General features: G+C 34.3%; 1 protein-coding gene across 11 annotated transcripts in view; it reads left to right on the top strand.

Moving 5' to 3' along the window:
* The window catches only part of sh3pxd2aa (SH3 and PX domains 2Aa), a 168,337-nt gene that overhangs the window by 21,757 nt on the left and 119,645 nt on the right, over positions 1 to 26,935 (top strand). For all 11 annotated transcript variants that reach the window (XM_021475313.3, XM_009293905.5, XM_021475323.3 and 8 more), the window contains exon 2: positions 8,442 to 8,522. In XM_021475313.3, coding sequence (XP_021330988.1) covers positions 8,442 to 8,522 — 81 coding nt within the window. The remainder of the gene's footprint in view (positions 1 to 8,441; positions 8,523 to 26,935) is intronic.

A 26,935-nucleotide genomic window follows, 5' to 3' on the forward strand; every position in this document is an offset into this window, starting at 1 on the left:
AAATACTCTGGTGTTTATGAAACATACACTAAAGAACTTGAATGAATCTGTTGAGGAAATTCTAACAACTATAGTAATACAAACCACCCAATATTGTATTCATGTATAGCATGTTCAGTGCTTATTTGTGAATTGCAAGGTACTGGAACAGATTGGGGTAACGGATCCGGCATGCTACCCAAGGATAAAGAGAAGAAACGTGTTTGTGTAGGGGGGTGGGGGGTTTAAGGTGGTGTGGGTGTGTACTAGCAGGGCGTTGGGTAGTGAATAGGGGTGTCGCTGAGGCTGGTAATGTGGACAAAAGTTGAGGGTTGGGGAGTCGAGAAAGAAAGTGAAAGTGAACAGCGGATGGGGTTGGAGGCAAGGTGAGAAGGGGAATCGGTAAAATGAGGTGCTGGATCAGATTTCAGCGGTTCCGGCACAAATTAAGCCCTGGGTATGTAATACTACTATCATACGCCATTGTTAACTGAAGTTAACAAATGAATGCCTCATTCAGACTAGCAGCGACTTTTTAGCTGCCTGTCGCTCTGAGTGGCGACCTGCTTCTAACACTGGGGTCGGTAGGTATATACAGCATGAATACAAATGGCCTCTGAGCGAACTGAGAGAGGTTCGCGTGAGCTCTACTGTTGTTCCTATAGGCTGTCGCTCAAGAAAGTCGCTCTTTATTCGCATGAAGTTGGTCGCCCACCTGGTCGCCAACGGTCCCTGACGCTCACGTAGATGCTTACTCTCCGTTGAAATGAACGGTCGCTTGCTGCTTTGCTGCAAGAGTCACTTGTAGTGTGAATAAAGCTTAGTTGTGTTCACACCTGCCTTATTTAGTTCGTTTAAATCGCATTAGTGTTCTTTTCCCCTTCTTGGTGCGGTTTGTTTGGGCAGGTGTGAATATAGCAATCGCACTTGAGTGTGCACCAAAAGCGCACCAAAAAAAGCGTACAGACACCTACTTGTAGAGGTGGTCTCGGTACCCTTTCAAATGAACCCTGGAGTGGTTAGTTTGTGGTGAGAACATGATCTGAACTAGAACGTACCCAATCGCAAAAAGTACTGCACCTTTTTGAACTAATACAGCTGCTGTAGTCTGATGTGCTGTCCCATCTTATGGGGTGTGGAGGAAAAATATTTGTTGACAGCACTTTACCAACAATTTTAAACAGAGTGAGAGGGGGGAAACATTACCTGATGGATCGTTGGTTATATTTTTGGAAGATAACCATGTCACAGTTTTGCTAAATTAATTCACGTCTCCTCCTGAAGTGACTTGCGGTGAGCCTTCGCCGTTTGCAATGCATTAAAACATTGTTTTCCATCTGAAGCCACGCTTCATTCTCGAAATGTATAGTTTGTCTGAAGTGATTTATACAAAGTATAAAGTATGCTATGACCAGGGATACTGTCAGCCAGTGCAGTCGTCCCTCCATAGTAAAAAACTACATTTTGTGTCAGCCAGTTTGTTTACTTGCGGGAGTTCCATTTGCATATTCCCCCACATTAATTCTTACCAGTCGAAAAGCAGTTTAAGAAATACGTTCAATAACATCTGGCCAATGAGTGGTGTGGTTTTTGGATTTTTTCATGTTATAGTGTTCTAGGTGATTATGAAAGCTTTGCTAAGTGCATCATGTTAGGTTATTTGTTGCTATGCTAGTTTCCACAGTGTAATGAGTTGTTAATGTGTTCCTTTGTGGTTGCTGAGTGATTATTAGTGTTTTGCTAAGTGCAAAGCTTGATGCCACAATCCTATGGTTATTGCTGTGTGGTTGTTGTAGTATTCTGAATGATTGATCATGCTTTGCTAAGTGCAAAACTTAGAAGTTCAATGTTAGCGTTTGTGTTGCTATGCTAAGTTTCAAAGTGTTGAGAATTGTTATCACGCAGGCTTCTATGTGATAGCTTTGGTGTTTTGGGTGATCGTTAGTGCTGTGCAAAGTATAAAACTTTGAGCTACAATGTTAGGGTTTGTGTTCTTATGCTAAGTTGCCCAATATTAAGGGTTTTAAGCATGTTTCAGGGTTATTAACATGGTGTTTTAGGTGGTCATTGGTGCTCTGCAAATGAAACTTTGGTACACAATGGTAGGGTTGTGTTGGGAATTGTTAGCATGCAGGCTTCTATATGATTGCTCTGGTTTTTTGGGTGATCGTTAGTGCTGTGCAAAGTTTGTGATGCAATGTTAGGTTTTGTGTTGCTATGCTAAGTTGCACAGCATTAGGGGATTTAAGCATGTTTTAGGGTTTTTACCGTGGTGTTTTAGGTGGTCATTGGTGCTGTGCAAAGTAAAATTTGTGCCACATTGTTAGGGTTTGTGTTGCTATGTTAAGTTACACAGAGATTGTTAGTGCTGTGCAAAACGTTGTGCTACAATGTTAGGATTTTAGTTGTTATGCTAATTTATGCAGTGTTATAGCTTTTAACCTGTTTCAGTATGATTACCATGGCCTTCAGGGTGATTGCTAGTGCTGTGCTAAGTACAAAAATTGTGTTAAAATGTTAGCCATTGAGTTGTTATGCTAAGTTATGCAGTGTTATAGGTTTTAACCTGTTTCAGTGTGATTACTGTGGTCTTATTGCTGTAGCTGTGCTAACTATAGAACTTTGTGCAACAATATTATGAGTTGTTATGCTAACTTATACAGTGTTAGGATTTTAAGCCTGTTTTAGCGATCCTTTAAGGGTTTGGTAATAAGATTGTTGTTAGCTTGTTGTTATGCGTATAGCTATGATAGCTAAGAATGCTATGTAGATAGCTATGTAGTATGTAGTTAGCCCCTGAATTAGGGCTCATACTTATAGTTTTGTCTTATTTATAGTCGAAATATCTTACAATTCTTAAATCAAAAAGGATTTTCATGACAAATTAAAAATATTGTCTTGTTTTTAGAAACATTATGCCCAAATTAAGTGAGTATTGCCTTAAAACAAGCAAAATAGCCCTGTTTTTGCTTTGAAATAGGTTTTTATTATAATTTTTCTTTCTGCTATTCTCCTCTTGACATGCAACAAAGTTTTTGTTTTGTCATCCATTATTACTTGTGATTTTAGATGAGTTAAGCACAGAATTTAGAGTTTCTGAAACATTAGCAGTTGTGATACATTCATAATTCATTAATAAATAACTTAACTGTAACTGTTATTTATTATTATTTTTTGGTTGCCATGTAAAAATATACGTAATGATATGCAAAACTTTGCAAGGCGGCACACACATGTAGCAGTTTGTGTGTGTGTGTGTGTGTTTTTCCTGCTTAATTATTTCTTGCAAATCTAGCATGGACAAAACTAGCAATTTCATACCCATGACATTCAAAGACACCCGTTCCAATGTGCTTCATGCATGTTGGCCGTTTGACAGGAGATCACCAGAGATCACAGCAAAACTCAAAAGCTGTTAGATCCCAAGTGTCACAAACACAGCTTTTCAAACACTCCTCCAGGATCAGCTTAGACATGCTGCTCACAGCGGAGGAGACCTTGAACGAGCCTGACGTTACTGAGTTTAGACCCTGGAGAAAAGATGTCAACACACTGTCCTGCAGACCACAATCGGTGGGGTAATTTATTCTAAAGCTTCATGCTAGAGAGCTGTGGTTGAAATATTATGCTGACATGAACCTGTGATATTAGATCTACACTGCAAGGGAAATGTACTGCATATAAATCAGATGTATCTTAGAGTAAAAGGAGTTAAAATGGTATGCAGTTTTCAGTTATTCAATCTGCACAGCACAGCTTTGGAGTGTTTTAGCGCTGGAAACTGCTAGATGTGAAACGTTTTTTAATTTGCTTTAGAAAGGTTTCCAAGTGGGATCATTTTAATATGTAACATCTCTGTAACACCTCTCTGCATTAATTGCTGGTCGAGGATCGTATTAAGTTTAAATCATTGACTATGTTTATGTGGACATCAGTAATCAAATTATTTACCTTAATCTTAATAAGACAATAATATGATTAAGGTGTTTACATGAGCTGCTTTTTGAGTGTTCATTTCATGATCCCGTTTTCCTGTTATAGCACATAATTCGATTAATGTCATTGCGTCATCATGCTATCCACGTCTCCTCTGGAGTTTCAAGTGATTTCGGTAGCTTTTCGTCTTGATCTGCTGTCCGGCAGTTTCACTTTCATTCAAGAACATTTCTTTAATGCCCCCTGTGACAAACACATATTGCATGCAAGTATGAAGTAAGGACTGGTGTTTCAATGGAATTTTAATATCTGAGGTTCTTCACTGACTGCAAGTGCAATGATGACGCGTTGGTTTCTCATTATTATTCATAGCGGAGTTTTCTTATCCTATGAGAAGAGCCGGCTGCTTAATTATTCATGAGAGCACGTGCTTTCCGAAGGCAGACCTGCCAGTTTCAAGCAAGCTTTGAGACAGACCAACGGCACGCAGTAGCCGTTCATGAAGGCTCGCATGTATTTGTTTCCCTGATCCACGTGGTTTGTTGCATGTTTTTTTCCCCGCGATCCTGTCAGGGCCGATCATACAGCAAAGCTGTGTGTGTGCTGCAAGCATTTTTGTCGGGAGAGCAGTTTGAGAATTGAAGAATGGCGGACGTTGACTTTTATCAGTAGTTCCTCGCGGCCAAAAAACGGACCGGCCCACCGGGAACTCTCCCGGTCCTCCCGATTGGCCAATCCGGGCCTGTTTGCATCTGTACTGCACTTCAACAATTCGACAAAAATTGGCATACTCCACTTCTTAATTCGATTTCTGTTTAGTTCATTTATGACTTTAGTCAGATTAAGGTATTCAAAAATCGCTGTTTATATGGTAGACTCATAATCAGAGTATTGTCCTAATTGCATTATTGTCTAAATTGCATTATCGGTGTCCATGTAAACGTACTCAGTAATGCTTACTTACAGAGTAGCCAACATTTCTTTGTTTAGAACAGGGGTTTCAAACTGATTTTAGCTCAGGGGCCACATGGAGGAAAATCTATTCCAAAGTGGGCTGGTATATCATGGCATATATAACCTAAAATCAACAACTTCAGATTGTTTTCTTTGTTTTAATACGATCAATATAAAACATAAAGCTGGAGCCTAAGGACAACACGATCTCTCGGCAATTCGTAACTTTTTAATTAGTAGCTAATTCATATAAAATGGTACGATCTCATTCGTGAAATTTAGTAAGCTTTGCTAATCCACCAATGACGGTTACGACTGAACTACAAATTAGCCACTTTCCTCGTGAGAACATCTCAGTGTGGTATGGCAGGGCATAGATGTGCTCTTTCTGTCTGAGAAGGCTGTCAAACTGATGCTGATTCAGGCTTCTGGATTGGATGAAATTAACACTTTGCAGTTGCGCCATCCAGTGGACACAATTGGAACAACAGTTTCTTTTATTGAACAATTGCAGCTTTTTTCAGAATCATCTCGCGGGCCAGATTTAATTAGTTTCCGGCCACGGGCCATACGTTTGACACCCCTGGTTTAGACCGTTTCAATGCGGTGATGTAATTGGTCCACAAAACATTTCCTGCTTGTTGTCAAACTATTAATAACTGTAACAAGAGGCAATTCAATCATATCTCAATGTTAAAACAGCCGTCCTAATGTCATTTATCAATATGTGGCTCTTTTCGGATTCTCGGGAGCTATGGAAATGAAAAATAAAAAACAGGAAATACGTTGGGACCATTGTTATTGTTTACATCCCTCAAAATGGCCTATGCCTCTTCTTGTTGAATTGCCGAATGCCTCCTCAATTGTAAGTCGCTTTGGATAAAAGTGTCTGATAAACAATTAAATGTAAATATAATTCAAAATGTGCAATTTCTGTAATACTTTAGCATCACCAAATGATATTTTTATTTTGGCAAATGGTCATTTTAGTTTTATTTATTTTATGTAGTCAATAATTTAAACATGATTTCATTGTTATAGTTTTGGTTTTAATTTGACTTTTTTTTTTAGCAGTTTTTAGGAAAAAAACTTTAACAGGTAAAATTCATTCATTGTCCTTCGGCTTAGTCCTTAATAGTCCCGGCATATGTTTTACACAGCCACAACCCAGTACCCATACACTCTCACATTTCCACACACACTCATACACTACGGCAAATTTAGTTCACCTAGTTCACTTTATAGCGCATGTCTTTGGACTGTGTGGGAAACTGGAGCACCCGTAGGAAGCCCATGCGAACACGAGGAGAACATGCAAACTTCACACAGAAATGCCAACTGGCCCAGCCGGGACTCGAAGCAGCGACCTTCTTGCTGTGAGGTGACAGTGCTAACCACTGAGCCACCTTGCCAAAACATTCATAAGAAATTAAAAAAAGTAATAAGAAAATAATCAGTTACATTGATAAAGAATCTTTGCCAACACTGTGTAGTCTTTTGCGGCTCTTCCAATGCATTCAGCCACATGATACTAAAAGCAGTCTAATCAAATGGACTTTCAACTACCTCTGAAAGTGGTTGAAAGTGGATGTCTAAAACATTTTAGACCCAATTTATGCATGTATTAAAAGTCCAATTACCTGAATGATGAAAACACATTTCAAGGTAAACAGTTCTGTTGTTGTGATCTTCTAGATGTCCAATGCACTTCTTCATTCTCCAAATCTTGTGTCTTTCCTTTGATGTAAATAGCTTTTTTAATATATAATTTTATTGAATGCCAATTGACACATTAGTGAATTGAATGAAAAATATAGGTATGATGTATGATATAAATGAACATAGCAGTGTCATGAAAGACGGATCAAGCATATGTACTGTATTTAGAGGAGAGAGGAAACCGCTCTGAATGGCGTAGGGGGCAGAGACACCCTGCAATTGTCCCATCCAGTGGGAAATGCCTGTGAACAGGAGGCTCTCTCTTCCACATGAAGTCATATTGTCTGTCGGTGGCCTTGTGGAGGAACTAAACTTCTGATCTTCATTTCACATGCAGGACAATAGCACTGCATTTGCTAGGAATTTTGCAGGAAATACTGAATACACTGCTGTTTCCTGACTACTCAATGCTGTGATGGCATTACTTTTAAGTTTTACCCTACTTTCTTGGCGTAACGACTTGTGTTTGATATGTTTTAAACAAGGCATGAGAGGTTGGAAGATCACAAAAAATTACTGAAATAAAATTATTATAAAATATATTTATAATCCATATAATTATTAGGATTAATTTAACTTTTTCATATTTTGATTTAAAATTGTATTTTGAAAAATAATGTTTTTTTTTGTTTTTTTTAAACCTATAACCACCTAAATCAATTTAATTTTAGGTCAACTGCCATAGCAATACAACTTATTTCAGCTTTATAACAGGCAATGGTTTCAGCGGTGGAATCACTTGATGCCTTTGCTCATGAATTTACATTTTATTATAGCTGTATTATTATTGCTGTCCAAATGCAAAAGATCATGTTTATTTTTTGATAAATATTTATCTAGGCAGTCCAGAAATGTGTGCAATGCTGTTTCGTTGACATTTTACAACAGAAGTAGGACTACTTTGCATAAGTGGGTTTTTAATTAATGTCAAATAACTAATGAAAGGTATGATTGACAGTAGTGTTTTTTAGAGTTATTCAGAATGAGCAAATATATCATGTAAATTAGAGATTTTTAGATCCGATCACATGATCAGAAATCGTGCCTGATCATGCAGTTTCAGACTCGATTGGAATCGGACGATACTATATATATATATAAATATATATATATATATATATATATATATATATATATATATATATATATATATATATATATATATATATATATATATACATATATATATCACAAAATGTTTTTATCATTCACTAAGTAAAAACACGATTTGTAAGGGGTTCCAGTGATATGTTTTTTTCCGTGCAGTGGTGTGGACTAGGCATAGGCCGGTATAAGATTCTGAGTCTGACTATGATAACCTTGGATAAAAATATCACAGTATCACGGTATTGTGATTACTTCTCTAAAATACATATATTTTTTAAATGTCTGGGTAAACAATTAAAACTTTTTCCCCTTTGAAAACAATATATTTTATTTTTTGAAAGATTCATAATGTTTTGGAGCAGTAAACATGTCAGGCTAAAATAATGAAAATGAATCATAGACTTCTGCTGTCTTTAGATTTACACAGATTTCTTTTACAATTTAAAATAGCATCTTTAGATATATTTTCTGATGAAGATACTCATTTCTTAAAAAACAACAACAACAAAAAGAGTAAATAAAAAAATCTTACACATACCTTAGTAACGGTATTACAGAAAATGTTGGCGGTTGTAAATCTTGACTTTTCCAAACAGCGGTATACCTTGAAAACGGTTATCATCCCATGCCTAGTGTGGACTTCTCTATACGTATAGATGATTAGGAAAACTTTATAGTTGTTGTCATTCTCATTAAGCACTTGCTTATCTAAACAAATCTAATAATCTTCCTTTTTCCCTTTTCAGGTGTATCTCATCAATGTGACATATTCTGACTCCACATCCCACATCATCTACAGAAGATACAGTAAATTCTTTGACCTTCAGGTATGTTTACTTAAGTTTAAAGTCCTTGTAAAGTCAAAATTTACATTGTTTGTTTTGCTAGCTCACATTGTTATTCTTTAGGTCAGGGGTGTCAAACTCAATTCCTGGAGGGCCGAAGCCCTGCACAATTTAGCTCCAACACACTTACCTGTAGGTTTCAAACAAGCCTGAAGGACTCAATTAGTTTGATCAGGTGTGTTTAATTAGGGTTTGAACTAAACTGTGCAGAGCTGCGGCCCTTTTGGAACTGAGTTTGACACCTGTGCTTTAGGTGAACAATCAATCTGTGCGAGTTAAATTAAATGTTTGTTTTGGTAATCTTCAATCAAAGTCTGAACATTTGTTTCTGTGTTTGGAGTGGTGGTGCTTCTCTGTTTATGTCAGTTTAACAGCTTCAGCCACAATATTCTTAGCCACGCCCCTCTTACCATTAGTTTGCTACAAGGAAATGACATGCGATAGGAAAGCCCCGCCTCTTACTCAATATTCAGTTTCAGTTGGAAGTACATCAGCATACTAAAAGAAAAGTCTTAGCAACTTTCACGCCGACTTTAACAGCTGAAAAATCTAATTCCTTTCATTTTTAAATGATTTGTTCAGGAATTCACTACAAAACTGAGTTTAACACCTCTTATACAAGCCAGCTTTACACTAACATACCTATTTCTTACAATTTCTAGCTTTTATTTAGTTTTATAACCACCACACATTAATAACTCTGCATTTTTTATTCCCAAAGCAGTAGCAAGTTAAATACTAAAGAGAAGAAAGAATGTGATATGAGCCTATTGCTGTTTAATGTAGCGTGCGCTACTGGCCTCAGTGGCCGAGGGGTTGTGCTGAATGACATTTATGGGTGTATTTTACAAATGGAAGTCTAACTGTGTGACGGAGCTCTCTGGACTCCTTGGCCAGTAACAGTATTTGCTTTGGAAGCAGAATGGAGGAAAGCCTTCAGGTGCAGTGTGGCCCTTCTGTAAAGTCTGGGAAGAAAGAGCATGTGTGTGTTGGTGTGTGAGGAGGACGTATTGGGTTGAGATGACTGTGCACATTTAGGTGCAGCGTAAGCTTGTTTCTTTGAACATATCTGTGCAGTTGGTACAGTCAGACTTTTAACAGTTTTTTTGTAGATACAATTGAAGTCATAATTGTTAGCCCTCCTGTGATAAATACTTTTTTTTTTTCATATTTCCCAAATGATGTCGAGGAGAGGAAAGAATTTTTCACAGTATTTCCTACAATTTTTTTTCTTCTGGGGAAAAGTTTTATTTGTTTTATTTTGGCTTTAATTTTTTAAAACCATTTTAAGGTCAATGTCATTAGGCCCCTTAAGCAATAAGCAATAATTTTTTTAGATTTTCTACGAATCAAACTATTACAACGATTTACCTAATCACCCTAACTTGCCTAATTAACTTACACTTTCAGAAAAAAATGGTACAGACCTTTGTCACCGAGGGATTACCTCATTCATTCATTCATTCATTCATTCATTCATTCATTCATTCATTCATTCATTTATTCATTCATTCATTCATTCATTCATTCTCTTTTCTTTATTGATCAAGGATCGCCACAGCGGAATGAACCGCCAAATTATGCAGCATGTTTTTACGCAGTGGATGCCCTTCCAGCCACAACCCATCTCTGGGAAGAAGTTCCTTTTTATGGAACAGAATTGTAACTTAAGACAAAGAAACAAGTTTCTACCATTGCAGTTTCTACCTTTAAGGACATTATTTGTACCAAGGGAAACCAAAATGTACCTATGTTTTTAAAACCTGCAGATACAATATTGTACTTTTATCAAAATTACAAATCTGATCTATGAAGGTACCACTACAGTGACAAAACACTTTTAAATTAACCTTTGCTTTATCCAAAATTCCTCAATTTATTTTCAGTAAACATAAAACTTCAAATACATTTATTAAACAATGTTTCAGTTTACACAAGTTTCATTTTGTGTAAAAGCACTTTTTTTCTTCTGTAAATTCCATTTACAATAAAGAATAAAAATACTTTAACATAAATCAAAAGGTCTAGTTTTTGCTAAACATTTTACAACACTTTTCACAAAAATGTTACAGAAATACACTCACCCATGTACAATAAAACATTTTTTTTCTCCAGTTTTCACAGATTACCTTTGTAAACATTCAAAGTTCATTTAATTTACTTAATTTTAAAATAGAAATAAAATTATGCAAAAGTACTGTGACAAGATATGCACAATGTTTAATTAGTTTTACAATAGTAAAATGTCTGCATGAACACTTTGCAGGACTTTTGCCAGCTCACGTGCGTAGTGGCAAGCAAACGCTGAACGATGCGGATATCAATAATGAATATGTATTCATCAGAAAATGCTTACCAAATGTTTATTAAATATGCCTTTAGTTTAGTTTACAATACCAATAGTTTTTTTGTTTTACCAGTTGTTTTGTTTTATAGAATTTAATAATTAATGTTTGAGTTTCATTAAATTTAAAATTTAAAACATTTAAATTTAATATTGAAATTATTCATGAAATACCTTTGCCTTTCCAGTAATATTTATTTTCATAGATATTGCAATAAAGAAGAAGTCGACAAACACTTATGTACCTTTTTTATGAGAGCAACTGTGTACCTTCATTTCAACTGTACCATAAAAGGTACAGAACAGTATCATAATAAGTCTCTTTTGTATCATATAAGGTACAACTGTTTCAAAGATACAAAAGTGTTTCTTATGGAACATTATTAGTACCACAGTGTACTTTATTTTTCTGAGAGTGTGGAGTCTTTAGGTACTAATATCTACTTTTAAGATGGTACACTCTCCGAAATAAAGCGGTCATTTGGGGCGGTATCCTTTCAAAAGGTACATCTTTGTACTTTTTAGCTACAATTTGGAGTCTTTAAGTACTAATATCTATTTTTAAGATGGTCCACTGTAAGAAATAAAGCGGTCACTGGGGTGGTGCCCTTTCAAAAAGAACATCTTTGTACTTTTTAGCTACAATATAGAGCCTTTAGGTACTAATATCTACTTTTAAGATGGAACATTCTCAGAAATAAAGCGGTCACTGGACGGTACCCTTCGAATGGTACATCTTTGTACTCTTTAACAACAATAAGGAGCCTTTAGGTACTAATATATACTTTTAAGATGGAACACTCTCAGAAATAAAGTGGTCACTGGACGGCACCCTTCGAATGATACTTCTTTGTACTGTTTAACAATAGTATGGAATCTTTTGGTACTGATATCTACTTTTAAGATAGTACACTCTCCGAAAAAAGCAATCACTGCGGCAGTACCCTTTCAAAAGGTACATTTTTGTAGTTTTTAGCTACAATATTGAGTATTTAGGTACTGATATCTTTTTTTTAAGTTATCACCTAGACACTTTAGGGATTAATATGTTCCCTTTACATACAAAAGTTCACCTTTTGATAGGGTATAGTTCCATTGACAGCTTTTGTACTCTTGCTTTTAAGAGTCTAATGAGTATGCGTCTATAAAATTATCTTTTACCTTCCCTTTACAATGGTATACTGTTCCTCAGTAGAAACTTGCTACCGAGAGATAATGTTGTATGTGCACTGTATAAAATGCTGGTTTCCACACAATAGATTTGTGTTGGGACAACTTAAAGCAAATAAGTTAGCAGTTAAGTGGATTGAACAGAAAATATTTAAGTTGCTCCCAAAAAGCTCTAGAATTGTGTTGTTTCAGCTAAATAAGTACTAAGTAGTTAGATTTTTTTGAGTGTGTGAACCCCCATGGTTTTCCCACACATCTACATTGTGTTGAGTTGATTGCTCTTCTGTGTCAAAGACTCCAGTGTTTTAACACAAGAGCTAATGGTGGCCATGTTTTGCACAGGCCGGTGGGGTGAAATCAAAGCCTCCGTTGATGATAAGCTGAGAGGGCGACTCAACCAGTCAATCACTTCCCTCCTCTGGAGTTCCTGCGTCCCATACGGAACAGTCGACAGGAACAATAACAAACATTAGGAAGAGGGATGTGCCTTTCAGAGGCGTCAGCAGATGTTTCAGATCATGCTAAGAATGTATAGAAGCAACGTTTCTGACTATGGTTTTAGTAGTTTAGAAATGTAGTACTTGCATTGGTATGGGAGGGAAGTTGTAAGTACACGCTTTGAGGTCAGAAAGATTTTGGAATAATTGAGTGCAGCAAGGATGAATTAAAAAGATCAAAATTCACATGAAGATGTTACAGATAATTATTTATTTGACTGTTTTCACCATTAAATGCTAAGCAATGTTATTTGATCTCAAAATGAGCAACTTTTAATAGAATGATTATAACAGAATATAAACTGTATCCCACATTAAAATACTATGGTGATTTATAGTAAATACTATAGTGTTTTTGCACTTCACCATAGTGAAATACTTATAGTATACTATATATTAACATATAATATACAGAAATAACCTGTTGTGGTTATTCTAAAGTTGCTGTGGTAATGCAACTACAGTAATATAAACTAAAAACAAGATAATGTACTTGAACGTTTTCTACAACTTTTACACTACAATACACCGCATTTACTGTAGTAAAATCTAACAAAAGTATACTACATTTTTTATTAGTTTATCAGTTAACTATAGTTAAGACTACACTGTAAAAATGTATAGTTCCACACAATCGATTTGTATTTAAGTTTATTTTTCAAGATAAGTGGATTGAACTTAAAACAATTAAGTTGTCCCCCAAAAAAGCTCAAGAATTGTGTTGTTTCTGCTCATTTTAAATAAGTAGTTTCAACAGCAACATCATTTTTCGAGTGTTCACAATGTTGTAACATTCATAAACAAAGTCTTGTAAATGCTATAAAATATACAGTATAATACACTTTACTCTAGTATGGTTGAAAAACACTATACTATAAATTACTGTTGTATTTTCTAATTAGATTTAGAAGTTTGTTAAAAACATATCAATGGAAACATTGTGAACAGATTCATCAATTTCTGTTTATCTCAGACACAGTTGACTGGCAGCCTCAAGTTATGGAATTTCCAAGTTGCTTTTGCCATGTTTTCATTACCTACTTGCATCATAGAGGTTCCTGCGAGAATAAAGCCAGCAAATGTTCTGTCGCAGTGTTTTAGAGAATCAGCGTGCTATATAAACCATTTGGTAAATGTGACTATGGGTGGCTTTGTTGTGAATTATGAATTCATAAGCTCCCATTATCTTTCACTGTAACTGCCTGTGCTCTGCTGGTTAGCATTAGCATTGTGTGTGTAGGAGTTTATTCAAACTCCAAGTTAAACATGGGAACTGTGCTTAAAAGCTTCTCATGCGCACTGACAGCTGGTTAAACACTATTTGACCATTCTCTAATGTTCTACAGTTCATTTAAAATAAAATCATTCAGGCTGGCCAAGAATAAGGCCTTTCGTTTTCACTTTGCAAATTTTCTGTTAGCTGAGCCGAGGTCTTTAGTTATCCAAACACACAGACAGACTCAAATGCACAGCGTCTGCAAGTTCAGCCCTAATTGTAATTTAAGAATCAAATTCTGAACATCCTTCAAATTTGCCTTATAAACATTTACCGTGTTAACTATAATTCACAGTGAAATAGCCTATCATGGTGTCAGTAGTTAGTGAGTAGAGCTGTGGTTAGGGTTAGCATTTGGTAGTCTTTAAAAAAATAAAACAATAATTGAGAGGAAAAGAATTGCATGACAGAAAGATTAATGACAGCTTGCTACTCTGTTTTAAATGCAGTCCACACCAATTTAATCATTAGTAAATGTAACTGCAGAAAGAGTAAGCCATTGTTTCGTTAATACATATATATTAATTTGCGGTCACACTTTACAATAATGTTTATTAGTTAATGTTAATTAATGCATTTACTAACATGAACAAACAATGAACAATACATTTACTACAGTATTTGTTCATGTTAGTTAACGTTAGTTAATGAAAATACAGTAGTTTGTTGTTAGTTCATGTTAACTCACGGTGCATTAACTAATGTTAACAAGCATGGACTTGAATGTTAATAATGCATTAGTAAATGTTCAATTATGATTAATAAATGCTGTACATGTGTTGTTCATGATTAGTTCATGTTAGTAAATGCATTAACTAATGAACCTTATTGTAAAGTGTTACCTAATTTGCTTTAGTGTACTAGCTAAAAGTAGTTTAAAATGAGTTTGGTTCACTATTGGTTTGTTTGGTCAGGAAAAAAATAGTCCTGGTTTACTGTCGATTTAGCATAGAGATACAAAAACAAAATTAAAGCTGCAAGCAGCAATGAAAGGGACCTCACACTCAGGCTCACCGCTTGCCGGGGGCCATACGATGACTGAGAACAGTGGACAATAATAATTTAAGCTGATAAATATAGAAAACCTAAGAAAATCACTGATTTATACCAAACTTCCCCCTGTCAACAGGTGGTGCCATGACTGTGATTCAATATTGGCATGTAGATGTTGTCAGGAGTGGAGTCCCATCAAACCTGTGAATTTTCAGGCAGATCAAACATTGTTTGGCTGAGTTAAAAGTAGTTCCTCCTCCATGGCGAAGCACTTCACTTTGTCAGTCCGCCATGGACACGCCCTTTGATGAAAACTCTAGATCTTCATAATTCAGCATCACAAAGGTCATTTGTTCAAAGGTCAATTGTTTCAGGTCAGGATTGTTATCAAACGTGTGAATTTTGAGGCAGATCGGGCAATGCATGCCTGAGTCATAACAACTTCCTGTTTTGTGGCGAATCATCAAAGTTTAAGAGATGGACACGCCCTCCACCAAAAAATTTTGATCTTCGCAATTTAACATCGCCAAGGCCTTTAGATGACAAAGGCCAATTTTGGTGTTGATCCGATTAATTCCCTAGTAGGAGTTTGTTAAAATACAACGCCTAAATATGGCAAAAACTGCACTTTTTCGGCGCAGGAAGTTAAAAATAACTGACTTTCTGTTGGGTTTGAGATTTCGCTCCAATAGACCTTTTTGTAGGATTTGGCTTGTTTGATGCGAGTGCCAATTTTCGTGTGTGTGTGTGAAATGTAGCTTGGGGGCCAGTCCGTCTAATGTCGAGTGATTTTTCCACGTCCACTTCTGAAGCCTATAACAAACGTAAATTTTTGCCACCTCTGGGGCGTGTGCAAAGTTTTGTCAGTTTTTGGCATGTTTAACCCCTCAAAATCACGACTCATTCCGGAGTAGAAGAAGAATAAACAGACAATTCCAATAGGGCCTACGCACCGTCTCGGTGCTCGGTCCCTAGTAAACGGAGCAATTCCAATAGGGCCTAAAAACCGTTATGGTGCTTGGTCCCTAATTAGAAATGGAGCAATTCCAATAGGGCCTACGCACCGTTCCGGTGCTTAGTCCCTAAAAAGCTGCATTTGACAGTGCTTCTCACGTTTAGACTTTACTTGGACGTGCCGCCCAGGTATTAATGGCCGCCCAAGTATTGGACGTGTTTTTTTTTTAATAATATTATCAACCGTTTACACAATTTTATATCCACCTAATTTAACCATCCACAATCGATTAAGTTGTGGAAAACCTTGTCTCATTTACCCATTTCGTTCAGTGTGGACAAGACCTGTCAACACTTCCACAGACAGTCTCACATGCTTTCCAGACCCACAAAGAGGCGCCTTTCTGGAACTTAAAAGTTTGCCCAATCGGGCTTCTTAATCTCCTAAAATGTTTCCTAAAATCCTAAAAGTATTTGGCTTTTGCTTTGTCAAGCTGTCGTTAATCATATGCGTTTTTGCATTACCTTTTTTCTTAAGCCTTTTGGGAGCATGAGAAACATAAATAATTCATTTTTAACCTAAATGACTCAGAAAACTTTACTATATACTCGGAGAGGACAAAATTACTAGTCTAAACTGAAAAGAAACAGTTAATGACAGTTTTTATTAAATGTTTATATATATGTTATATATATATATATGTCAAATATACGGGGGTAAATTGTGTTTCAATCCGGCTACCACTGTATGTATATTTCAGACCTGTGGGAAGCATTGATTTGATGTTGTATATTTTGTGATATAACTTTACTGAACATCTAAAACAACATCTTTGTTCATGGCTTAACCTGTCTGTTATACTGTATGTGTGTACATTTAATATTTGATATTTTTTTATCAGTTGAGCACTGAATAGCTAAGAAGCAGCTTTCTGATGGTTCTATGGAACTCAAAAAAACATCATTATGACTATAATGAAAAAAAAAGACCCTGCATCCTGTTTGTGATCGTATCTTGTGACATCACATCCTGTTTTGGTTTGTTCGGATATCTTTTTGTTGTCTTATGGTTTTAAGCTTTTGTTTTTTTGAGTAGCAAATACAGCTTAGCGTGAATGGAAAAAGAATTAACATTTTAATAGTTTCACAGTACTTTGTTTGATAGTGCGACTAAAACACATCTCAGTTTTATCTAAAACAGATCCAAACCGAAAGCTCAAAACATTATGCAATTCTGAGTGTGCCTCACATAGGTGAGTGGGCTTTACAAACCACCTGTAGAAAACACATTCTCCTTTTCATCGCACTGACATGCTAGCACATTTCAACCAGACACTTTCCTACAATCACCCAATATCGGAAAAAAAAGAGAAAAAAAAGCATTGTGCATTTTTGAAGTGTGCTTCACACAGGTTAGTGGGCTTCATAAACCACCTCTTCTCTCTATACAAAAAGCAAAATAAAAAAATAAAGTAAAAAAAAAAAACACTTCTGCTCCTAACTCATTCATTCATTTATTTTATTTTCAGCTTAGTCCCTTTATAATCCAGGGTTGCCACAACGGAATAAACCACCAATTTATAAAGCACGTTTTTATGCAGCGGATGCCCTTCCAGTCGCAACCCATCTCTGGGAAACACCTGCTCCTAACTTTAGCTCTTAATTTTCAGAGTACTTTTTGCCTCCTCAGTTGTATATTGCTTTGGACAAAAGTGTCTGCCGAATGTCTAATGTAAATGTAGATGGTTTCATTCCTAGCAGAGGCTTGGAAATGAGACCCCCATTGAAAAAATAACTGAATATACCACCCAAATCTTAACCTGTAAGCATAATTTGTGAGCAAAATGCGGTTTGGCAGCAAAGTTAGCTACAATAATCCTAAAAACTGCAATTTTGCCAATGGTTATGCACAGTGAAACTTTGATTATTATGCAAGGGCCATGGTTAGTTTTCATAAGGGGTGGGTGTATATTCTTGGACGTATATCAGGAAGCATGTATTGTTTGTACTTCTAGGTTCTTGTTTGAAGTTTCAGGTCTATTTTGTCCTCCCTGGTCTCTGCGGAGCAGCCACCCACAGAGCTTATGTATAGCTAACTCAAAGTAAAAACAAGGCCTTTTTAAACTGCACTTCTATCCCTTCTGTGATGTTTACAAGTACACAGAGGCTTGCATCTCTCTAAGAGGCTAGAGATTGGTCGTAGTGAATTCTTAAAGGAACACATTTTTCTGAAAAAAAAGGCTCATTTTACATGACTTCTAGAGTTGAACAGTGGAGTTTTACCATTTTTTGGATCCATTCTATAAACTTTTTGTGTGACAATTGGAATTAACGAGAGGAATTAAGTTCAGGTAACTTTTCCAGGGAATGTTTCTGAGACTTAATCCCTAGTAAGGATTTGCCGGTACAGAGTGCAGTGCTGTGAGCTGATTGTTAAGAAGAGGGGTGTGTCTCTTTGTCAAGTACACTGGCAGAGCTCCAGTGCTCTATACTGTATGCTCAGGTCTTCCTCATCTGATCACACAGCACTGCAGATTTCTGACATTTGCATAACTCGAGAGGCGATTCGTGCTTTTTCCGCCAATGCTCTAAATTTGTGTTTTTAAACTTCAGTGTTTTTGAGTTTGGAGGACAGTTGGAGAAACTGAGTAGATTGAATTGTAAAATCGGAAATCAAAATCTGGGATAATGATAGCAAAGGCTGGCCTGACAGTTGTAGGGAGGGATCCGGATGTTTGTTTAATTATATAGCAAATGACTATGATAATGATTTTCTTTCCTTTTTTTTCTTTTTTTTTTTACAGAAGTACTTTAAATAGCATGAATTTAGAGGGATATTTAGAGGAATACATTTTCTGAGGTGGTTTTATCTTCCTGACAGCCATACTAATTCAGTCTGACTATATTTGGTATTAAAATTTTGAAATGGTAATGTTTTATTTATTGTAATTATTAATATTTGTTTTAATATAAAGTTTTTATAATTAGAATCCATTTAAATCTTTTAAAAAATAGAATAACTTCCCACAGAAGTATGATATATAACAGTAGAACTGTTTTTAAAATTGATCATCTTGAAATGCTGCTTGGTCGCTAAAACTGTTTACTTACTGTTGCTTAAATTTTAGTTTTTAATATACATTACATAGTTTCATTGTTATTTTATGTTTTTGAAGGCCGCCTTTTTTACTTAATCCTGTTATTTTAATATATCTTTTTGTTTTGGTAGGACAAATAGCCTTTTCCTTGTTTTTATTATTGTTATTATTATTATTATTATTATTATTATTATTATTATTATTATTATTATTAATTGTTATTCATTCATTCATTTTCTTTTTTCTTAGTCCCTTTATTAATCTGGGGTCGCCACAGCGGAATGAACCGCCAACTTATCCAGCACGTTTTTACGCAGTGGATGCCCTTCCAGCTGCAACCCATCTCTGGGAAACATCTATTCACATTCATTTACACTCATACACTATGGACAATTTAGCCTACCCAGTTCACCTTTAGCACGTCTTTGGACTTGTGAGGGAAACCGGAGCACTCGGAGGAAACCCATGTGAACACAGAGAGAACAGGCAAACTCCACACAGAAATTCCAACTATCACAGCTGAGGCTCAAACCTGCGACCTTCTTGTTGTGAGGCGACAGCACTACCTACTGCGCCACCGAGTCGCCTTAATTGTTATTATTTTATTTTTGTTATTTAATTTCATTTAATTAATTTAGATTAATTTAAATAATTTTATGTAATGTTTACATTTAATTTAATCTAATTTTTACTTTAAATTAAATTACATTTTATTTTATTATTAGAGCCATCATTTTACTTATACTGTTTTACTGTATTTGATGTTATTTAGAACTTATTTTTTGTGATATTCTTCATCTCCTTCTTCTTCTTCTTGTTCTTCTTCTTCTTCTTCTTCTTCTTCTTCTTCTTCTTCTTCTTCTTCTTCTTCTTCTTATTTTAATTAAAAACAAATACAATTAAATCATTACTTAATATTTAATTAAATAAAATCACGTTAAAAAATTATGTTTTTTGTTTTAAAATATTATCAAAATATTTAAAACATACTGCTAGTTAGACATTTAATATATTATATACAATATATGGTAATATAAACATTTAAATTAGCCCTATGTTTTACATTATATAATAATTTATGACATTTAAAAATATTTTTAAATATTTATTTATATTATTTTATTTTAGCTTCATGAAATTACTTTATTATTATTATTATTATTATTATATTATTTATTAATTTCTTATGTATTTATTTATTTATTTATTTATGCATTTATTTTTTAATTTATATATTCCATAATGTATTTATTTATGTATTTATTCATGTATTTATATATTTATTTATTTATTTATTCATTAATGCATTTGTTTATTTATTCATGTATTTATTTATTTATTCATGTATTCATTTACTTATTTATTCATGTGTTTATTTATTTATTCAGTCATGTATTTATTAATTATTTAATTAATTAATTCATTTTTAATATATTTGCGCACACACACAAACACACATTCCCTGTACAGCCTTGTCCTTAGATTGCCTTTGCTCATGAACCCGTCTGACTCTGGATGTTCTCCTCAATTATATTACATCTAGATTTAGGAAAGAGTAGGCAGTGGAGCCCTGCTCCAAAATCCAAAATGAGCTTCCAGACCGCAAAGCACTGCAGTGAAGGCCACAGCTCCAGAAGTTGTATTTTTTCGGGCCGTTCAGGGACGCATGTTTTTCCTACTGTACTGTCCATGTGAGAAGAAGGAGCCGGATTGTTAAAGCAGATAAAGGCTTGTTTCATGAGCGAGCAGAAGTCGCAGTCAGGAGACGAACACCTCCACTTCACAGACACACTGGCCTTGTGCTCAAAGGAACAATGGAGGGTTTTGAGTCTGTGGTGAGCAGAGAAGTTGCCCTTGGCTGCTGATCTGAGGCCAGATTTGTGCAAGTCAAGGAAAGAAAGTGAGAGAGGGAGACTAAATTTAGTGTTTCACAGTTCAGTCAATTTAGATCAAGGTTTCCATCCTTATTCCAGTTACTGCTTTGTTTAACTCTTTAGTCTATTTTTGTGAGAAAAAGAAAGAAACAGTTGAGACCTTTAGGATTTAATGGGTTAGAGTTAGGATGAGGTTCGAGAAAAAAAAAAAAATTAATCAGATTATGTGGACATGATGATTGTTGCTTGTTTAGGGAGTTATTTCATTGTTCAAAATTATACAGTTTAATAAATGAGAATTATTATTTATTTGTATTTTCATAATTGTAAATATTTCTTCACTTTTTGACAAATACTTGTTTTAATGTTTTATTTAATGTTTTATTTAGTTTTTTTATTATGCAATTTATATTAAATGTCTTAATATCATTTTTAAGTCTTTTTATTGCATTTATTTATTTCATTTTTTTATTTATTTTCTTCTATTTAAGTATATTTTAATAGTGGTATTTTATAGTTGTATTTTTTCAAATAAATGCAATTTTCTCTGTATTTTTTTCAAATATATTTTGAAAATGTTTTTGTATTTGTATTTGTATATTTATTGCAAATTGATTTAATTTAATTATTATTTTTTATTTATAGAACCATAATTTTTATTTAATTTTATTTTTGTTATTTAATTCTTTATATATTTTAAGGTATCTTTTACCATATACTTCCTTTTTTGTTTTGTTTTAAAAAACTTTTTGGCAATTTTTTAAAATAAAAATAATGATTTAATTAAATTAAATTTAATTAAATTAAATTACATTTTTAATTTAATTTAATTTAATTTTTTAACCATCATTTTATTTTATTTGATGTTATTTAGAATTTTTACTACCATTTAAAGGTATCTTTTTAAACACTTCCAAATGCTTCCTTTTTGTTTTATTTAATTTTTTTTTTTTTTTGGCATCTGTTTTTACACACAAATATTTTTCTAAAATATTTTTATTTTATTTTATTTTATTTAAAATTTTTTGTATTTTGCATGTTTTTATTTTATTTATTTTTTGTCATTTGGGCATATTTTATTTTATTTTATTTTATTTTATTTTATTTTATTTTATTTTATTTTATTTTATTTTATTTTATTTTATTTTATTAACTGATCATTAAAAAAAAAATTAAGTCCCCAAAAAGTGCTCAAAAACTGTTAAACCCATTTTTACAACTGTTGTACATAATTACTCCCCCATAACGAAACATCCCAACCTAAGTCGAGTTTCTAGAATGAGGATATGGTATCTGTTTTTTGGCAGTGTGGTTGTGTTTGATCTGGGCATGTGCGCCAGTGTTGTGATGGTTTAGTAATGAAGTGGGACTCTTTTGATGTGTTTGCTCTTGTGGCTCCGGTCATGTTTGTGTGTCTGAATGTGGCTTTTATTGTGCATTTCTCTGTGTTTGTGCCAGACTGTGGGCTTCTGACCACCTCTCTGAAGTCGTTTGATGTTTTCTACACTTTGAGTCTGTATTGCAGCACTAACAAGCTTTGAGCTCACATACGGCTGAAACCAGCCTGTGAGCTATTAGAATAAAAAAAATTGTACAACATTTCCTTTTCCGTCAGCACTGGCACCACCAGCAACATCTAAGCTGTTTTGGGACAGATTGAAGACGACTGAGACTGAGATTATACATGTAAGAACTAACACAAGCTGCAGTGACTTGCTGAATTACATGCAATAATTGGTCAGGCGTTCATTTCTGTGTTGAGCGAAGGCAATCTTTTAATTGTTTAATGATCACTAAATACCTCTGTTATAAAAACACTCAGTTTTTAAAAATAGGCTCAATTTACAACTACTCCAGAGTTTTTCAGAATCCATTCAGCCAATCTTTGGATCTGGCAGGAGCACTTTTAGCTTGAGAAATCATTGAATCACTTTTAGAAATCATTGAATTGGATTAGACCATTAGCATCTCACTCAAAAATGAGAAATAGTTTTGATAATTTTCCTAATTAAAGCTTGACTCTTAGTTTATTTCTGTGTTGTGTAATCTTTTAATTGTTTAATAATTAGTAAAAGTCTCTGTTAAAGAAACGTTCAATTTTTTTTTAAATAGGCTCATTTTACAACTCTACTAGAGTTAAGAGTTGAGTTTTACCAGTTCTGAATCTATTCAGCCAATTCTTGGCCTCTGGGTCACTTTTAGCATAGCTTAGCATAAATCATTGAACTTGATTAGACCATTAGCATCTCGCTGAAAAATGGCCAAACTGCGTCACATGTTACACGTTTGTGTTGATCTTGAAAAAATATTCCAATCAGCTAATCAGAATTAAGGGATGCGGTTAGCAATCATGTTAAGTTTTGGTGTCCGGTTCGGTTTATGCACTTCTAATCCAACTTTATTCCCCTCAAACTTTTGGAATAATTTACAGTTATGTTTGGGTTTAGAGGTTGGTAATAAGTATGGATTACATTTTTGAACAAAAATTATGTTCCAGGATCAACATAGATCCAGCATTAATCCAGGATCGCATCGTACTTGGCCAAATCATGACGTGCGTCTATACTAATATAGGAACCTTTAAGTTAGACAGAAAATGTTGGTCATTAGTGTTGTCACGGTACTGGAACTTCCAACTTCGATATGATACCTTGAAAAATACTGATATTCTATACCGTTTTCGATACCGCGGGAAACTAATTCAGCAACATGCAAATTAAGTAAAAAGAAAAAAAAGACAACTGAACCATATAAAACTATAATATAATAATATAAAAAATGATTAATTGAATCTACTCAATTTTTTAAAGGTTGCAAACAATTCATATGGGCTGACTTCAAACAAACAAATTATGATGACCGACACTAAATTTCATTTGTTTGTTTTAGTTCAGCCCAGATAAATAGTTTGCAACCACTTACCTTAATAAAATGAGTAAATCCAATGAATATATTTTTTTCATTGTACATCACCGGTCTTTAAGTCCAAAAGGCAATAAATTTGAAAAAAAAAAAAAAATAATAATAATAATAACTCAATCTTATTTTATATTCTGATTAAAACAAAAGTGTTATCGATACTAACCAAAAGCAAGATTTTATCATTTTAAATAATTCAGTATTGATATATTTATCAATATATTGATATTTTTGACAACACTAAGAACTCTATTTTGTAGATCTAGGCTCAAAGTCTAAGGCGAATGGCGCAAAACCATTAAGGGCATGTCCGAATCCACTTTTTCTATTTTAAGGACAGAAAGATGCTATTCGCGCCCAGGCGCATCATCTAACAGAGTTGTGCTTATTCTCTTAATGAGTTATGAGTGTGTTTCAGTGTTAAACCAGAGTCTCATCTTCCATTCCCTTTAAGTGCCAGTTGCTTTGCGCCATGGCGCATTTGCTATTTACATGACGGACTTTGTAAGTTGAAAAACTGAACGCTTCACTAGTGAGAAAACAGTTAAACAGACCATCTGCAGTGCAAGGATAAAGAACGAGCCTCCTCCATTCGGCCTCTTTACTTTTACTTTTTACTTTACTTCTTTACTTTTGTGGATAAGGAAATAGTATTGGGCTTACTCCAATGAAGACATTTATTAGCCTACATATTTTATTTTGTTTGTAAAGCGCAAAGATTCGTTTCAAAACTATTTCTAAATTCAGTTCCTTTTTCCAGCAAACGAATTATTTTATTTTATTTTATTTTATTTTATTTTATTTTATTTTATTTTATTTTATTTTATTTTATTTTATTTTATTTTATTTATAGAAGCATCATTTTATTTTGTTTAATGTTATTTTAAATTTTTAATACTATTTTAAAGGGATTACTTCCAAATACTTCCTTTTTTATTTTATTTTTTGTATAATTTTATTTAAATTTTTTTTTAAGTTTCCAGAAATTGCTCAAAACTGTTGAACCCATTTTTACAACTATTGTACAATCAGTCTCATGCTCTCCACTCCTCCATGTCTGCCACAGCATCTGCTCAGGATACAGCCTGGTCCAAGATTATGGAGACCTCGGGATAAGGAAAAACAGACTAACATAAGCATAAATGCTGATCATATTATAATGTCTCCTTGGAAAGTGTTTCCTGTTTTTCCGAGGTCAATGTATTTTTGTGCATGTCCCTGTTAAATAAATAAATTCAATTCAAATCTAAATTCAAATTCAAAAGTGTTAAAATCGTAATATTATTATTCATTAAATTTATATATGATTTAAAATTTATATAATTTAAAATAATTCAGTATCGATATTTATCAATAAATCTATATTTTTGACAAAATTGTAACAAGTTTGAAATGCCGGCATGCACCTCCTCCCTCCCTGTTACCTACCACACTCTGTTACTGAATGTTTTAGTCACTCGATAGGGTCGTTAAACTTGTGTGGCACAAATCTTGTGAATAAGGTCGGCCAGTATAAATAAACGAATCTCTCTTTGGTCTAAAAATCGAGCCAAACATTCACACACGACCTCAAAAGGAAGGGTGTGCACGGGAAGCCCTCGTTATACTGAGTTACTAGTAGAAGTCCTTCTCTGAAAGGGAGGACTCTGTTTGTTTAAACTCTTCCCTCTGGAGTTTTCACTTTAAATTTACACAAACACTCCTGGTCAGGGATGGGCACGTCCCTCTGCGTTTGATCCCCTGCGCTGAAGTTAGCCGGGTTGGCACAAAAACATGGAAATTATTCCGAGAGGCTCGGGATAATAAACGTGTCTGACTTTGAAGTGCTGTTTCTGTGTGTATGTAGTCATTGTGATGTACAGATGGAATATGTAATTTTGTTGCTGGCAGGAGTTGGAGCAGTTTATATGTTCAGCGTGTGTGAAGTGTTGGTTTTTCTTGGGTGACCCAGATTTTCTGGGGTTTTCTCTGCACCTGGTCGCAGCAGACACACATACAGTCTCACACACTTACATTGGGCACTGCCACTCTCCCGGGGGAAGTCCTTTGGCACACACTGAAATGTACACACACATGTTCTCTTTCTCTCGCTTGCTTTAGTAGACATTCAGCAAAGCATGAACTGAGCTGCTTTTTCTCCTATTTTAGGTGCTTTCGAGGTTTGCTGCTTGCTTTTTTCAGTGCTTAAGTTCACCTTCATGTTTGTCAGGGTTTGTTGCACCTTAATTTTTGAAATGAAGCAGATTAAAAAGGTACATTGTGTAAAAAAAAGGACATTGTTTGATGAACTTTAGAAGGTCATGTTGTAAGAGGCGAAGTTGGAAGAAATAATGTAAAATATTGTTGCACAGTAACTGTCGATAGCAATAATATCCAGCTAAAGGCCCGCAGAACCACACGTTTGAGGCACACACAATCCAGCACACACAATATATGCAAACCAATTATGGTTCCGACTGATGTTAATGTTAATAACATCTTCTCTCGGACATCGTCATCAATATAATTGTATATATATTGTAAATAAATATTTTACACCATAAACAATAGTGTTTACTATTTCACAAACACTGCGATCAAGACGGGTGAATGGGGAATGTTGTTTCCGATCGCCATTCAATATAATAGGCTGAACAGTTTTCTATCAGTCATTATTTACCTGACAGAGTCAGTATAGCAGATACTCGTTTGCTGGCCTTGCTGAACGATCTGAATTGGACAGGTTTCATTTATATAATGAATTCATTTATAATGATGGAAATAATAGCAAGTTAATACAGGCAATAATACATCTTTATATATTATAAAAATCTTTCTACATGTAATGAATGTATAACACTTTATTAATATTTTACTCAAGCGATTTAAAATTTGCTACTGTTTAGTAAAAGATAGTAGTTTATAATCAGATAATCAGTTTATAACTATATTATATATTATTTAAATGATTAACCATAGTTATTTTTTTATTATTATTGCTTTTTATAATTTACAACAAAGCGATTTTAACCAAGTATGATAATATTAAGATCCTGAATTAGTTTATTAAACTTAATCCTACAATTAGACGGTCTATTATGTTTTGTTTGTGTATGTGAGTGTGACGTGAATAAAGTCACGAGTATTTAACCAATTATTTTTATTTACATAATTTGAGTTCATAAACTGCAGAGATGTTAAAATGATCTTTACGATATAATAATAATATAATGTCTAAAATGGGAAACCATATTTGTGAAATTCAATAGGTGGCGATAACGCTCCTAAGAA

The sequence above is a fragment of the Danio rerio genome, chromosome 1 (assembly GCF_049306965.1).
Source record: "Danio rerio strain Tuebingen ecotype United States chromosome 1, GRCz12tu, whole genome shotgun sequence".
Taxonomy (NCBI): Eukaryota; Metazoa; Chordata; class Actinopteri; order Cypriniformes; family Danionidae; genus Danio; species Danio rerio.